Source organism: Geospiza fortis, unplaced genomic scaffold (genome assembly GCF_000277835.1).
Source record: "Geospiza fortis unplaced genomic scaffold, GeoFor_1.0 scaffold54, whole genome shotgun sequence".
In the NCBI taxonomy this organism is placed as follows: Eukaryota; Metazoa; Chordata; class Aves; order Passeriformes; family Thraupidae; genus Geospiza; species Geospiza fortis.
Window position 1 is genome coordinate 8,071,841 of NW_005054301.1, and position 17,451 is coordinate 8,089,291.

General features: G+C 34.0%; 1 protein-coding gene across 1 annotated transcript in view; it reads left to right on the plus strand.

The window, feature by feature from the left end:
* The window catches only part of RALGAPA1 (Ral GTPase activating protein catalytic alpha subunit 1), a 120,655-nt gene that overhangs the window by 13,595 nt on the left and 89,609 nt on the right, over positions 1-17,451 (plus strand). The window contains exons 9-16 of the mRNA XM_031064669.1: positions 334-573; positions 2,748-2,936; positions 3,422-3,562; positions 5,721-5,869; positions 7,097-7,226; positions 7,930-8,167; positions 10,351-10,512; positions 14,715-14,855. Coding sequence (XP_030920529.1) covers positions 334-573; positions 2,748-2,936; positions 3,422-3,562; positions 5,721-5,869; positions 7,097-7,226; positions 7,930-8,167; positions 10,351-10,512; positions 14,715-14,855 — 1,390 coding nt within the window. The remainder of the gene's footprint in view (positions 1-333; positions 574-2,747; positions 2,937-3,421; positions 3,563-5,720; positions 5,870-7,096; positions 7,227-7,929; positions 8,168-10,350; positions 10,513-14,714; positions 14,856-17,451) is intronic.

Here is a 17,451-nt window from a genome sequence, read left to right on the forward strand (position 1 = left end):
AAATATATAAGTTTTCATGTTTTTGGTTTAATTGTTATGTCAGCAGTGTGCTCTTCTCCAATAATTACGACTAATGAAAAGTTTTTTTAAAAAAAGTAATTTCTAAACAAATCTTATGTTTATTAATTCTATTTGAAAGTACCTGCAATGCTGCTTTTTTTTTCAAATTTTGTGATTTGTTTTTAATCAGCTGGACATTAGAAGCCTTAAAATGCAGTAAATCCTTTTGTTTGTTTCTTTTTTCTTTAATTCTTTTAAAAATTATACTTAAATAGTATTGATTTATTGCTGTACTAAAAATGAACTGTGGAATATTTTTAAACTTTTTTTCAGAGAGCAGCTGCTAGCATGGCTTCAAGGGAGGACAGCAAAAATGACAGTACTGATAAGCAGGATAGAAATGCAGAACCAGAACAATCTCATTCTAATACAAGTACTCTAACAGAGAGAGAACCAAGTTCTTCCAGCCTCTGCAGTATTGATGAAGAGCATTTAACTGATATTGAAATTGTCCGAAAAGTCTTCTCTTCTAAAAGAAACAATGTTAATTTTCTAACTGAGATTTTTCGACAGGTAAAAAACTCTAGAATACAAGAATCTTGATTATTATATTGTATATTTTTATTGTCATGGTTTTCTTTCAAGAGCATTTGTTAAGCAGAACATTATAAGTTACAGGTTTTTTCAGTCATTCTGCCTTCAAAAATCAAGAAGCTAACATTCTGAAATACTTTCTCTGTAGAATACCCCTAGTTCCAATTTTTCTAATTTTATATCTTTAACAACCAGTTTAGCAACATTTAACTTGTACTTCACAGTTCCCCATAGAAGGGAATGTTTAATCTTTTCATACATCAACACTGTAGGTATTAAAACTCACATATTAACATAAGCCTCCTGTGGGAGTCTGCAGCTGTTAAAGAGCTGTTTTAGGAGCATCTGAATGTCCTTTCCTTGATAGTGTTCATCAGAAGAGTAGGACAGATGGCTATAAAAGGTAGCAGCTTCTGTTTCTGACTTCACTGCAACCAGAAATGTTAGCTGAGCATACTCAGAATAGTATTTCTCTACTGGAAACTATTAAAACAAATTTAAACTGAGAACATATGCCAGAATATGGAGTCTTTATTAATAGTAACTTAAGGGTTCAGTGTGGGAGAATAGAATAAGATAAATTTTCTTTATGCCCCATGCTATAGATCAAAAGACACACAGAGATTTCTGAATAATAGTAAAGAAAGGTATACTAAGTTTCAAGTTAAATGCACAACATTAATTGCTTTAAACATCAGAAAGCTGAACATTTTAAATCTTGTTTATCTGAATGAAGTAAATATTTTTGAATGAGGCAAATAAATGTCAGAAGCTTATCCACATCCCTTGTAGTCAAGAGCTTGGACACATTACTGAAGGACATAGCAGAGTTATCTGAATTCAGCTGACACTCAAGGGTTTACAGAGACCGAGACATTGAGTGTAGAGTATAAATTGTCAATGGTCTACTTTTCACTGTACGCACAGTGAAAAGAAGCAAATCCAATTTTCTTAATTCTTTTCAAAAGTCATTCTGTGAGTTTATGTAGATTATTTGGATTTCATGTGCAATTATGAAATCTTATTTGCATCATTATTTAGCCAGGAGTTTTCAGTGTAAATTAATTTCTAATACACAAGATGTTTGTAGTGTTTCTAAAACATGAGGACTAAGTTATTCCTGTCAAGAGGAGGTTTCAGTGGTACTGAGTGGTGGAAAGATTGTCTGTAGAGAACCAGTTTTATGCATTTTAGACTTGAGGGTACAAAAAAACGTGTATGGACTTGCAGGAGAATGTTAGACTTGATGATGAAGTATATGACTGAACTTGTCAGTTTAATCCTGTAATACATAGCTGAATTCTTTTTTGTGTGATAATGGTATGAAATCTCTGTTTCCAGAGTGAACATACTACCTGTGTTAAGTGGACCCTCCTTAAAGACATGGGCAACTAGTTTTCATCAGTCACAGCAGCACAGACCCTGTAAAACTGAGTGTTAGTGTAGTTTATCTGGTCTTCTGAATATATAGTTAGGGCATCATGGTCTTTGCTAAGTGTATTTGTAGTTCATTAAAATCTGACTAATGTTAAAAGTTTCTGGTCTATGACTAGTTGTTACTAGCACAGCCAATACAGAAAACCTTCTGAAGAGGGCACTGATCAGCCATTGTACCAACTCAAATGCATGATTTTTAGAGACAATAATACTGAAGTTTTTTCAGGGAGTAGTTCACGTTAAGGATACTGTTTTGTAAAATCTTAATTAGCTAAAAATAAGATAGAAGACTACCAGTATTGTGTGTCACTTGAATTTTTCTCAGTCATTTAGAGCTGGTTTAACTCCACTTTTCCAAATCCTCTGAATGGAAGATGTTGTAAAAGAAACTTCTGCTCGTTTGTTTTACATATTTTGATGAGTGTTTGTGTCTTAATTGCAGCAGGATAGGTGCTAACTAGATACACCCATATGGTGTATTCTTATCTTTTTCAAAGTATTTCTTGATAAGCTTTCTTGTTTAAATGTGGGGTTTTTTCATGTTTTCAGTTTACATATGAAGAAAGTGAGCAAACATTTAAGTTTGGCAATAGTTTGAATACGGGGATCCAACAGTGGCTCTTTCCACCTTTATCTCTTAGGACTTGCACATTATAGAGCCCAACTTATTTCAAATATTGTAACAGTTGTTTTTTTCTTTCTTTTTCTACTTCCAGGCATTTCTGTTGCCGATATGTGAAGCAGCTGCTATGAGGAAGGTGGTGAAGGTGTATCAAGAATGGATTCAACAAGAAGACAAACCTTTATTTATGAAAGAACCTGAAGAAATAATGCAGTGCACAGCTGTAGATTGTGAAGAAAATGTTGATCATAATTCTTCAGAGAAAGGAAAAGAAAGAGAAGAGGTAAAATATTATTGGTTAATATTTGTGCATTAATCTGCCAGTAGACAGAGATGTGGCTTCCTTGATAGTTCATTTGTGGTTTTCTTTGGTGTCAGAGCATTTATTGAGGAAAATCAATGGTAAAACACTGTATGGATGAGCTACCAATTTTATCCATTATCTGTAGCTTTTAATGTGCTTAGTTCAATTTAAAATTTCATATCATTTTATGAACTGTTTTCAAGATGTGGATTATACAGTATGCCAACTATCAACTGTGTAAAAATTATATACAAATAAAACGGTGACAAAAATAGTAGTTACTTCATTCAGTTAGTTTAAGATAATTGCTACAAGCCTCATGAAATATTGTTGTGTCTCAGGTGCATTTGTCTGCTGTCTGCTGTTGTTTATTATTTAGTACGTATTATATCCTTTTTCCTTTAATATAAAGCCAAAATACTTGTCTAAAACTCTGTGGAATTTTAAGAAAAAATATTTTTCAGGAAAAAGGGATGAACTCTAGTCATGGAGTTAGAAATTCAAACTGGACAAGAAATGGCTGTTATGAAGACACTTTGCATAAAACATCTGAAATTGATTCTGAAGAGCAAAATGTACGAGCTGGAGTGCAGTCAGTATTGCAGGTATGAAACAGACTTGGTATTTAATTTCATCTGAATTATCTATCTGAAATTACCTAAAATTCTTGTTATCAGCACATAAAGAGTGGATCGTAGTGCAATACTTCTTCCAGGGAATCCCATGCATCTCTAAAGCATGTCTAAATTTTAAAATTATTTTATATGCAACAAGTATGATGATAAAGGTTAGACAAATGACACTGGTTCTCTGTATCTTTATTGACCTGAAGTAGAACAATGTATAGACCAGTGCTGGGTAACACAATTTAAAAAAATTAATTTTGCATTGGAACTTAAATTCTCCTCTGCATTATATTAGAGAAAAAAGAATCCTCATGCTACTGCAACATCTTCAAATAAATATAATTAAGCTTTTATGAGAATGTTTAGAGGCTTTTTGCTTTTACGCTATTGGTCACAAAAGCCAAACCATCCAATCCTGTAGTTTTTCTAGTACTATTAATAAGGTGTACAGGGATATTTTTAATCTTTTTCTGAATTTACCGCATGCTTGAAAAGTTTGCTGAGGCTCCATAACACTCTGGTGATATCATTAAGAAAGCAAGAGTTGCAGTTGTATCCTAACAGAAGTTCTTTAATAGCTTCTAGGCAGTTTGACAGGGTAGAAATCATGTTAATTTCAAATATTTAGCAAAATATTTGAAAGCAAAAGCTGTGGAAAATTTGGAGGGTATAATTTGAGGGTCTTTGAAATGCTCTTATGGTTATAAAGTGTGTGCATTTTATGTATATGTGCGTGCACATAAATTCATATAGGTGGGTATATTACTCTGGCCTCCATAATATTCTTATATCCAGCAGAAAATTGATCCTGAACAAAATAAAATAATGTGCATTTGCCACTTTACTGTGTTCACTTCTACTGTGTGTGACCATGCTAAGTAAAACTCATTTTTACTACAGCTTGAATAATTTTATGGATAGTTTTCTTTTGTGCTGTACACTGTTACACATATAAAGAAACTTTGTAATTGAAATCACTTTTAAATTCAAATACATTAAAGTAATTTAAGCTTCATAATCTTTGTTTCAACAACTTTTTAGAGTATGAAGTGTTACTGAGGAAAGAAATAGGAAGTATCTGTATCTGTTTGCAATATACTACTAAGGCTTACACATCTGACAATGTCTTGAAGATTATTCACGTTGAAGTTTTTTAGACAAAGGTTCATTTGACTACCAAATATCTTTTTTTTTTTAGCCTGAAACAGAGCCAAGACATCATTCTAACCCAGTACCATGTCTCAATTTGAGAGATTTCCTGACCTGGAAACATGTTTGATTTTCCCTGTGAATCAATAATCCAAGACTTCTGTCTTGAGTTTTTTTCCCATTTAATGCTTGCATAGACTTATTTCTAGGCATTTAGAGTAGGTTAGGTTAATTAGCTGGGGCTAGTGAATGTAAAAGTGCATACTAATAATTTTTAAAAATCCAAAGCTTTTGGTAGAGGGAAGTTATGACTTTAGTACCACTGACTTCCTGTACATGTAAAAAAAAAATTTAAAATCTAGGTCTGAGATTCAAGTGCATTCTAAACTTACATAAAAACATAGTAACACTTCAGTAACTGCTTCTGTAGCTCCTGCAGTGTCCTTGCCTACTTTTAATTCTGAAGGCCCTAATTTACTGCCCACTGAAGTCAGTCACTTTCGGGAACATGTCCAGTTTCCTACTTTTGGTAAGCTTTACTGATCCCAGTGGGATGAATGCTTTAGTTTCCCAGAACATAATACAGGCTGTGTCATGCTGAAGCACACACAGTGTACCAGGACTATTTCAAACAATTTACCATATATTGTATTAGTCAGTTCCTGGCTTAGAGGTGGAACTTCTGTGCAGTGGACTTCTTTCTGGGACATTTTTGTCCATCATATTAAACTAATCAATTTGAGTAGTTTGTTGTATCATCTCATTATGAGAACAAGAATATACAAATAAGTTTTGTAGAAAAAAGCATTGTTGCTTAATCATTACTTCAAACTGACATATTTAAACATGCACTTCTGTGTGCATCTGCAACCTTTTCTTATAGAAAAGATTTTCTGTTACAGATTTTTTCTTCCTGGTTCTACCAACCGAATTGCTGAAAACATCAGAGTGTTTCAGGATCATGACATCCTCTCTTTTCTGCTTACAGGTTTTTATAATAAATTCTTCAAATATATTTTTTCTTGAACCTGCAAATGAATTTAAAGCTCTGCTGGATGAACACACTGATATGTGCAAACGTGTTCTCAATATCTACCGCCACATGGTAGTCCAAGTGACTATGGACAAGAAGACATGGTAAAATGCTAATGCTTTTATCTTAGATTATTAGTTCACAACACAAATATCAAAATTTACTTGGTAGTAAACACTGTAGAGTGGTATTGGTTTTATGAACCAGTTCCTCTAAATCAGTAAATACCCAAACTAGAACACTACAGACACTTAGCACAGGGGAAGTTATTTGCTTTCTTAAAGCTTCTAGTAAACTCCTAGTTAATTTGTGGCAGCTTAGACCTCAGTGCAAAAAGACTAATCTGGGATATGCAGACTGTTACTAAGGAGCTACTGATGATTTTTTGCAGGGCATTTTGCCCATGTATCAAAGCATTAAAATATTGAAACATATGAAGCTTCACAGCCTTATTTAAAAATAAACACAAAAGCCCCAGACAAGCATGGATAATTATTACAATCAGATGTGTGTTGTTCTTGACCTGTAATTGTATACAGGAGTCTGTGTACTGTGTAACTGTGTCATGCCTTTCCAGTTCTTACAGTGCCTAGCAGGTATAAGAGACCCTGCTTTAAAGGAATTCCTGTTATTTCCCACTCCTTTAAATAGTAGTCTGTGATCAGGTACTATATTGCCACCATTCTCCATTACAAGGAAGAAGTAGCAAGGGGATTTCAAATGTCTGATTTATTCAATTTTATCTTGACTTTATCTTCAATCTGTCCTGAAGTCTGGGTAAGTAAAGCTGGCACTATGTGTCATGTAAAGCTTGTCTCCTCTTCTGAGGAGCCAATTTAGCTGGCCACTGGGAAATTTGGGACTGATAATAGTAAACGGATTCTACTAGATTGGTATTTTCTTTCCCAGTTTCACATCAGTGTAAAGAAGTGACTGTAGATCACAATGGCAAAGATTGTGCCACACAAAATAATTCGTGAAGTATGTTAATGATAATATAAAATTACAAAACCTGTAATTCATGGAAAAAGAAAAAGCTCAGATTGAAAATACAGTTAAAACTTTCCCTCTAATTTCAGGCTATTGAAGGTGATAGCAGTTGAATTACTTGGAAGAAAATATTACCGGGCAACAGGGATTCCTCACTTTTAAGTGTAAAAAAAGATTGGAATAATTTCTTTTGCAATAACCAAGTTAGGCTCTTTTTAATCATTAGGACATTTTTGGAATGTGTTTGAGCAAATAAGGCTTGATTATTACTTTTAAAAATACCTTGGTATATACAGAGGTATAACAAAATGGTAACTCTTAAGTTTAATACTGTTTTGCAGGGAGCAGATGCTACTTGTGCTACTCAGGGTAACTGAATCTGTGCTGAAAATACCACCCCAAACTTTCTTGCAGTATCAAGGAAGAAAAAACTCCACTTTAGCTGGAAGACTTGCAGGACCTCTTTTCCAGGCAAGTAAACATAAATTCACTTGAATTAATTCAACCTAATTTTCATCAATGGATTGGATACGGCAACCGCAGTTGGCTAGTTTGTCATCTTGTATCACTGGTATGTTACCCAGATAATGTGAATGGTGTGGGTCAAAGAGCTGGTTACATTAGTTACTTTCTGTCATATTTTAATGGCACTGTGACAAGAGTATTTCAGGTACTGTAAAATTCAAGAATTGTTGAGTTGGAATAACTGCGAAGATAACTGGCAGTGTGTGCAGTTTTAGTCTGCTGCCATAGCAAAATTAGCTCAAGTCAGCATGAAATCTTCTGTGTTATCCATGCCTAAATGATGGATTTTGTTATTTCCTAGAGAATTCTGTAATTACTTACAGAAAGCTGTAGCAAATCTTTTCAAAATTGACAGTTGCAAAGTGCTGTTGTGGTGTGTTCTCAGTGACTAGGATCTGTAGAGTCTCCAGTTACTTTAGCAGAACAAAAAAGAATACACAAATAATGGGTCAAAGCAGTTGTTCCTATATCTAAGTCAGAACCCTGTGTTAACATTTGATAATTCATTAGAAGTCTGTATGTATTTGTGAGGAAAAGAATGTCAGGACTACACAGAAATTTCTGTGGCAGTTTGAAGTTTTCTTTGAAATAGTAACATATGAATGTTGTCAGCTAATGCTCACAATCCAACTTTTCTCTGTTCTTTTAGACTCTTATAGTAGCTTGGATCAAGGCAAATCTAAATGTGTACATTTCTCGAGAACTTTGGGATGACTTGCTGTCTGTAATGTCATCACTGACATACTGGGAAGAGCTGGCCACTGAGTGGTCACTGACAATGGAGACACTTACTAAAGTATTAGCTAGAAACTTGTATAGCCTGGACCTCAGTGACCTGCCACTGGATAAATTAAGTGAGCAGAAGCAGAAAAAACACAAAGGCAAAGGTAAGACAGCACTGTATGTACATCATTTGAATTTGAGCTGGTGTTGGGCACAGGATGATTTTGGTCTCACTTTTTTTTGTATACCTAGTTAGGCATCTCCATCGCTTGAAATAACCCTGTTTCTTTAAGGCAAATCTGCTTTTTAGAATTGCCACAACATGTTATTTCTGCAAATAGGCACATTTGGAATGTAGTTCTTAAAATGTTACACCATAGTGGGTTATGCCTTTCTCCTTTTATCAAAGAAATTAAATAATTGAGTCCCAGTCATAACTTCTTGAAAATAACAAACACTACTCAGCTGGTGAAAACTAAGCCATTGCAAGCACAATTGGAATATTGGTCCTGAAATGTTAAAAGATGAAATGTAAGGTGAACATAGCTTTCTTGGGTATTAACTGATCACTAGCCCATCATGAAGACAGGCTTGGTTATGATGAGACCTTGTGGGCTACAAAAGAGAAAAAGAGAAAGTATAATTTAATAATCCATGAGTGGTACCTGTTTTTAAACTGATTCCTAAAAAATGCATAAAATACTCTGTAAGAGATAATATGGGGAGAGGAGGTGGCTGCTTACTGTGGCACAGTTCCGGGATTGGTAGGGGCAGGATGTTTGTCCTTCTGGATAGATGTCTGGATTGAAAGTTTCAAAACCTGGATTCTTTTCTCAGTTTGAAGACAGAGCTTCAGCTTCGTTTCCACTTCTGTAAAACATGGATAATGGCAATGTTCTCCCTTAAAAAGTGCACTGTGATCTAATAGTGAGAGGCAGGATTATATATAGGGTGTGTAACAAAGATGTAAAAACATGTTATTTTTAGGCTACTTTTTATCTCTACAGTCAAATCTGAGGGAAGGTGCTTCCTAGTACTATCTTAGGGTGTGTCAGTGAAAAGCAACCTATGTGGATTCCCTCTCTTAAAGAGGACGTTACTATAGGCTTTTTTTTGCTTAAAGTATTTCACATTCTTCTGTGCCTCATCTTAAGCAGAGTCATCATTCAGCATTTTGTTTTGGTTTCTGCTGTGTGATAACTGGGCAGAAATACATCTCTCTGTAGTTGCCCTTGAGAGGTCATTCCAGACCATGCATTTTTTGTTTTCCTATACTACAGACCTTTCTTCTTTTTCTTACTAAAAAAACACAGGTTAAACAAAATAAAACAAACAAAAACAAACACCAAGAAAACAAATAAACAAAACCCCAAAACAGAGCCAACCCCCCTCCGCAAAAAACTAAAAAAAAAACCAAACAGCAAAAAAAGAACAGTCTAGTATAGGATAAGAATGTGTACAGTTATCTGAATATATACTTTAAAAAAGCATTTTGAATCATCTGAGCAACATGAGGAAAGTTTATGTTAGCCTTCAGTAACAAAATTTCAGAGAAGGCCTCCATTGCTAAATGTGAGTTGCAGAGTCAAGTCCAGCTTTAAAATTAATAGATATCATACAAATTATGCCAAATTTCTTGGCCCCTGTTTGTTTGCTAAAAATAATGAACATGTTGGACTAGAGCTCACTTTTTCCAAAGAGATGCTCCTTTAATGATTGTAATTGTGTCAGTTTGGATTATTAATGAGCTAAATCTGGATAAGGAAATACATTGCAAATATTCTTTGCTTCGCTTTTTTTTTTTTTTACATCTAGCTGTTTTTGATAGCTCCTTATATGAGCTTTATTTACTTCAATATAAATGTCTGAATTTGTTTCATTTTAATCTTACTATAGGATTTTCTGTCAATTTCCAAAGTTCTCTGAGCCTATCATCCAATTTTTTTTGCTTTTGCATTTTGCGTAAAATTATGTTATCCTTATTTGATGTTCCTTAATATTGCAAAATTATTTGGAAACCTGCGCCCCCAGATTTAATGTTTTGAAATATATAAATTTGTGTATCTTATCTGATAGGAGCAGCAAAGGAAAAGTTACATGTAGTATCAGACTACAACCTGTGTAAGCCTATTTTTTCAGAAAAGAAAATTACAGTAGTTTAATAGCACCAACATTTCTGAAAAAGTTTGAGTATCCCTCAGAGTTAGTGCTGGCTGAGCTTTTGAATTCATGCTTGCTTTGGTAACTTAATTTATACCATCCAGCTTTAAAATTCTTCGAAAGAACACATCTACAATCATCTGATAGCAGAATAGAAGTGAATAGATCTGCAATTTTACTTTTGCAGGAGTTGGGCATGAGTTCCCGAAGTCTTCTGTTGATAAGTCCTTTTCCAGAGGCTGGAGCCGTGACCAGCCTGGCCAGGCACCCATGCGGCAGCGCAGTGCTACAACCACCGGCTCTCCGGGAACAGAAAAGGCAAGGAGCATCGTGCGCCAGAAAACTGTTGGTAAGTGGCTGTAAGAGCTGATAAAAGTGACATTTGAGAAAGGCTAAGGAATTAATAACTGACTTCTGTAGCAATGTGGATGGCTTCTTTCCACAAAGGTGTGCTACCTAGCATGATTTGCACATTAGTTAAAGCATAAATTATGCAACTTTATGTGCTGTGAGGGTATCTGAATAGATTATGTTTACTAGAATTACAGTTATTGTAAATGAAAGTAATGCAGTTGCTATATTAATTCTTCATGAATTTGATCACATGCTTAAGCTGGATTGGAAAATAGTACTGTGTATATGAAGAAGAAAAAAGCTGGAGTGGTTTGAGCTCTGGTGCTGATAGGTGGGTAAGAGAAGATTTCTTAAATGTGTGTTTTCATACACTGCTCATGATGGGTTGAGTATTTTCAAACCATGCAAAGGAAAGTGGGGAAAAATATTCATAAGTCTGCATAGTTTATTATATGTGCTGTCTTTTACTATACCCTGAATATTGCAATAATGAAAGATTGACAGATGTGTGCAATTCTCCATTTCTGAAGTCACTTATTTCTGAATTTTATTGCTTGCAGATACTCTTTGCTGTGTTATAAATGAGTTATACTGAACAATGCTTTAGGTGAACTCCTCAAAAGACTTAATTTGTGTTCATATGATTTTCTTAGACTATGTTAAACAGGAACTGGACTACATATTTCTTTACTCTTGTTGTCTCATGTTGATGATCTCAGTGCTATTGCTTACATGAAGGAAAGTTAAGCTGGTTCTAATTTTGTATTTAAAGAAGAAGCTTTTAAGGACTATCTCTTACTTTTTTGCTATCTTTATAGTAGTAGTAGCTTTGGTCATTGTGTGTTGTTGCTTCACTGATACTTCTTGGAAGTAGGTGCATTCTGACACAATTTAAAAAATTGGGATGCATATCAGCAGTTGAATATATAATTGTGATAGCTTTTCCGAAATTAACCTTTTTTTTTCTTTTTCCAAAAATATTTGAAGTTAAAATCTTAAAGTCACAGAGGTTATTTAGACAAAGTTTCTATTTGACTATTCCTCAAAATTCTCCATTTTAAATTTTTTCTCTCCTAAGGCTCTTATGTGGGAGAATTAATTGTGCTGTAAGGCATACAGAAATGAGAGAAAATGAAGTCCATACTCCACAATTTCCTGTCGTTTTTGCACATTCAAATGCTACACAGCTTTTCCTGTATCTCATGCTGACAGCACCTAGTTTTCCTCATGGATCACAGATACTTAAAATGTAATTTCTGCTTCTCTGTAGTCTGTGATTAAGTGTAATGGTGGTTTTGTTTTAAATCTTAATTGTCTTAACAAGATAAAGCTCATGTTAAAATTTCTTCTTCACAAATTGTTAATATTTCAGATATTCTGTCAGAAGGTTATGTTGTTTGGTCAATTTATTAATGCTTTTGTTTTGCCACAATTTGAAAGATGGCTATTTATATGATGTTAACCTTGAAATTACTGGAATTTATCCTAATCAAGCTATATATTGACCTGGTTAGCAGCAAAGTAATGTGATTTTAGTTTCACTGCACTTTAGCTTCCATGGTTTTGTTCCTTTCTTCCAATTATCTTACATATTTGATATTAATAAGCCAAGTTTGCATTACTGCCACCAGTTAAAATTTCAACTCTATTCATGTTGCAGAATACCAGCTGTGGACAAGCATCCCAGCATTGCTAGAATGATTTTAAAAGATGATAAATCCAAAAAGAGTTGCCGGAACCAGAATCCTAAAGTCCTCAGTTTTTTACATGTTAATGAGGAAAATGTTACTAAATGTTACATATATCTTAACTGCTTGAAAATTGTTGTTTGTTACTGCCTCTCTGGTCGGCAAAGAGAGCTGTTCAGCTGCTTCTTAATCTGTGCCATAAATTCAGGGTCAAATAATTAAAAAAATGATCACAATAAGTAAAATCTAGAACACTTTGCACGTCAGATCTTCTTCTTCAGTTTATCATAAGTTTTGCAGGCTAAGTCTGGAATTCAGTCAGACCTTAAATATGTTACATGATATGTGATTTGTATTACATTCCCTTTGATTGTGAGTAATATGTACTCTTAATATCTGCATAGGGGGGATGTGCATGTTGAATATTTTATGGTAAGAAAAAGCTGGAGTTTCTTTTTCATCTGTTTTATGTTGTACACATTTTTGTGTACATCTTTGCACCTCTATTTTTTCAGCCATCACCATGCCAGCACACATTTTTTGCTGCACCAAATATGTGTGTGTGTGCGTGTTACTCAAGTAAAAAATCAAAGCTGTTTTGATATGCAGTGTGTACATTTTTAGCTTGAGCTTTTTTAAAATAATTTTTGGAAAGGGCCTTTAAGCATAGTATGCATATGGGTTGAAAAATCTGTAAGGTTAGATACAAGAGTTTCGGCTTAGGCAGCAGGTTCTGGTCCTATAAAAATCTTGTGTCAGAAAGAATTTACTCACCTATTGTTCTGCTTTTGTATAGACAATAGTGGAAGGTTATAAACTATCAAATATCTACATGTTCTGATATTGTCTGCCTCCACCTAACTATTTAATTGAATGCAATATGGTGGGAAAAAATCCAGTCAAATTAATTGGAACACTATATGTTAAGATTTGTAATCAACACAGTATCCAATATCAAAAGCTTTATTTATTTAGAATAATTTAGCCTGGAAAAGATCCTTAATATTTACTATATGGTTTTTATTTTTTCTCTTGCCTACATTCATTGTAAGATTCACAGTGATGAATGTAATGCATCTAACTGTAACTATATCCTGAATTTTATTACTGTAGCTCTTAATCAAACTGATACTAAAGCCTTACACATAACTGCCTTTTTAAAAAAAGTTTCTGTCATACAAAGTTTACTAGAGCATTGCTTCAGTCTTAAAAGGATTGTCTTTCTGAACTGTTTTTTCAGACTGAATTTAAGACTTCACTAAAGTTGTGCTGCATTTGTCAAATGTATTTTCTGCTCAATGTGACCTACCCAGGTTATCTGCATGTTGTTATTGGCAACAATTCTTTAACCTGGTTTTGAAGTGTGGTATACTCAACTTTCACTGCACTCCATGCACGCACATTTGATTCCCATGCAGATCAGGAGCACTAAGATCCTAAGTCTACATTCCATGTTGTTTTGAAAATATAGAGAGAAAAATTCAGACTGATTAAGTATTGCAGTGACAATATTTATGCTAGATACTCGGAATTTTCCTTAAAGAATTTTATCAGCAGTAATTTTAAAACAAGTTAGCAAATTTGCAACAGTATGAAACAAAGCTACTTGGAGCATAGGATATTACTTTTTTAAGAACTTCCAGAGTACTTTGAGGTTGAATGCAATATTAGTTCTTGCTGTGGCTTACTCTGACAGAGAAAAGCAAATGTCAAAGATTCATTTAAATCTATTAGAAAAGCTGCAGATATAACCTTGATTGTAATACCACAGTTCTTGTGTACATTTTGTATTCTGTAGGACTGTTGGCAGGATGTGAGATATGAAAACGTGAAGAAACATCAGTTTGGCAAGATTTATACAGTATCAATTAAAAGCCAGACCCAATGGATTAAAAATTTAATGCTTTTCGTAGTTAAAACATTTCACTTCAGTCATTTCATTTTTAATGTGGAAACTATAACAAGCTTTATTGCAAATTTCTCCACACAGAACTGATAATTTTCTCCTTAGGATTTTGAATCTCTTTTGGAGAACATGAATTCAAGAATATGGGCATATGTGTGATACATATGTATGATGCATTTTCAGGATAAAATCAAAGGAAACTAGAAAAATACAAATGTAGTACAAGTTACTTTTCCTGTTAAAAAAAAACAAATTCAGAGTGCTTGTGGAGTAACTTTAACTTTGATTTTTCAACCCCTGATGCAGTGGGAAAATGTGTTAATTAGCTTCTTGATTTCAAATGCAAACTCTCTGTAATTGTCATAATAAAGGCGTTGTTGCTGCTTTACATAAAAGTTGAAAACTCAGAATGTCTTATGTGTCCACTGATTTTTTTCTTTCTTACAGCTCTGCCAATATCTGCCGTGCTGAAATGTTTTAATTTTTGAACTTTCTTCCTTTTTATCTTTGTTTTCTCTGTTGCTGCTTTTTCTGTGACACAAGCCTTTCATTATAGTCACTCTTCTTTTTTCCTTCCCCACTTCTTTCTTTTCCTTTTTAAAGCCATGAGAAGCCGATCCATTGGTGAATGTGCTCTGCCATCGGCCTATATACGCAGTGCTAAAAGTGCTCCTGTTCTGATCCATACTTCCAAACCCTTCTTGCCTGATATTGTTCTCACTCCCCATTCTGATGAGCTTTCAGGTAGTGCCACCTCTGCTAATTTCTGCACCCCCTTTATCACTTTTTTTTAACCTTCTGCTTTCAAATTCTGCTAAACAATTAAATTTTTCAAAGTAAAAATACTTTGGGGATGGTGGGAGAGGGGAAGAGATTAAGAATTAATATTTTGAGTTTTGTAAGATACCATGCTATTTTACAATTCATTCTGGAACTGTTAGAAGTTAGTGCTGTGCCAATGTTTATTATCATAAAAGAGAAAATTTGAGAAATCTTTCAGTTTTTCCAATTTATTGGTAAGCAGTAATACCATATCTGTCTACCAGAGAGTACAACTAATCTAAAATTTTTATTTTGGATGAGTGAGGGAGGGAAAGGAAGAAATTTTACTTTAATTTGCCATTTACATCTTTCTGTGTAAATTTTTTTAATTCAGTGTCATAGATGTTGTGTGAACAACCATGATAATACACTTTAGCTTCCATGAAAAAAGAATATGGTATCATATAATATCCTTTAGAGTATTCCTGTTTTTCATTACTATATAAAAACATGAAAAAAAATCTGTAGTCTGGAATTCTCAAGTGTGATGTTTTGGTGTTATTTTCCAAATGATCAATTTTTTAGAATTGTAGTTTTCCTCAACATTGTTTGGTCCAGCAGGGTGGTTGGCTACAAGTTGGACAGTAGCTTACTTTGGATACTTTTCTTCGAACAAATAGATTCAACAACTAGAATTAGCACAGACTTCTAAAACACATGTGTTCAGATGAAGTAATTTTTCCAGATATTACATAGGTATAAATTCGTAATGTGTTAAGGCTGACTATGCCTTTGTATCAATCAGTGGATAAAAAAATGAAAGCGCAGTGGGAGGACTATATATAGTCAAAATGGCATACAAATATAAGGACTTCATGACAATAATATTTTTATGAAAGATTTTTTTTTTCTTTTCTGTCTCTCCTGCCTCTCTTTGTTACCCAAGAAGTACCAAGAACTGTATCTTCATAATTGTATTTTGTCACATGTCACATGTCACAAAATTCTTGTTGTGAAACAGAAACTTGGTGCTTTAGTGTTCAGCCTGAAAACATTATTGAAAAATCGGGAAAGTTCGAAGAACCCACTGTAGAGAGACTAAACTTTCACAATGAATAATTACAAAGTATTTGAGTACAATTCTTGACACCACAAACAAAATTCTAAAAAATATAGAAATTATATGTAATAAATAATAAAAGTATGAGTGCAAAGAGTATCTCTTCTGAGATACAAGTGATTATAATTTAGAAGATAGAGATTTTATTGGAATGATGTGTAAACAACCTATTAGAAAATGTGTCCTACCTGGCCATAGTGTTGTTGGAAATAGTCAGTGCTTAATGAAGACCTTAAGAGCACCCGCAGAAGGCTTATGAGCTTTCACAGTGAAATATTATTTCATCACATAATCACTGCTACTTAATTAAACCCTTTCTTAAACAAAGCAAAAGTGCTTTTGTAGTCAGTTTTATCATCCATGTTCCTGAAAAGTCCTGGCTTGCATATTACTTCTAATGTGTCCCAGACCTGCTGGCTCTCTTGCTATTATTCTTTGTGTTGATAATCATCCAATCCAAAACCAGCACGACCAGTGTAATTATAAAAGTAAAGTGATGTTACAGACCGTTGCACTTCTAACATAGAAAAAGTCCTAAGCCCTTCCTGGTTTTGATGTCTTCTCAAACAAATGAGTGTTGCAGCAGCTTCATGATGTGCCCAAGAATCTTGAACATTGCCAGAAAGCTAAAAAGCTCTAGTGAAAAAAAGCAAGCTATTAGATTGTTGATGGGTAAATAGCAGAAAAAGAGAAACACTGTCCACTGGATCAGAGTGCACTTTGCTCTTTTAATTTTCTGCATTTTTACTTGTGCTCTCTTTCTTCTTCCCTTTTTATTTAAACATGAAGCTTTATCATTTTCTTGCCTTTTCTTCTTACATTAAATATATTATTTTCTGAAAGCCTTCTGTTTCCAGATGTACAACATGTAATTTGGGAAGGAATCAAATTGTTTCTATTGTAAGTGTGTTTTAGGTAATGAATGATGTTTAGCTAGTTGTGACAGCTGTTCATCTTATTACAGGATTATATGAATATCCCTGTTATCTAAAATTACTTTACAATCCAACACAACTGGAAGGAGAGGACATTTCAAATTATTCCAGAATAATAGGCTGCCTAATATAAAGTTTGTGGAAGTAGTTTTCAGCTTCTTTTTAGCTGTGAAACTCATCATTGAAAGGTGGACCCACTAAACACTCGTGAATCTGGGCAGGTAGTCCAACAGCCAGCGTTTATGACCAAAGTTTTACCTTACGTACTGTATATTAGTTTTCAGGAGTAAGGCAGAAAACCTCATTATAATTTGTGAGACATAATTTGAAGATCAATGAGTAGGTTGATAAAATAGATTGCAGAAGTTCAATGTTGACATCCAGTCATCTAGCATCATAGAGGATGATTTTCCTAAGATTGTAATTCCTTCTTGTAGTTTCGGTTATGCTGTATTTCCCTGTGCAGAATATTTGCAACTTTTCAAGTAGTATCTGGAAAGTGGAAGTGATGTATGGTCTAAGA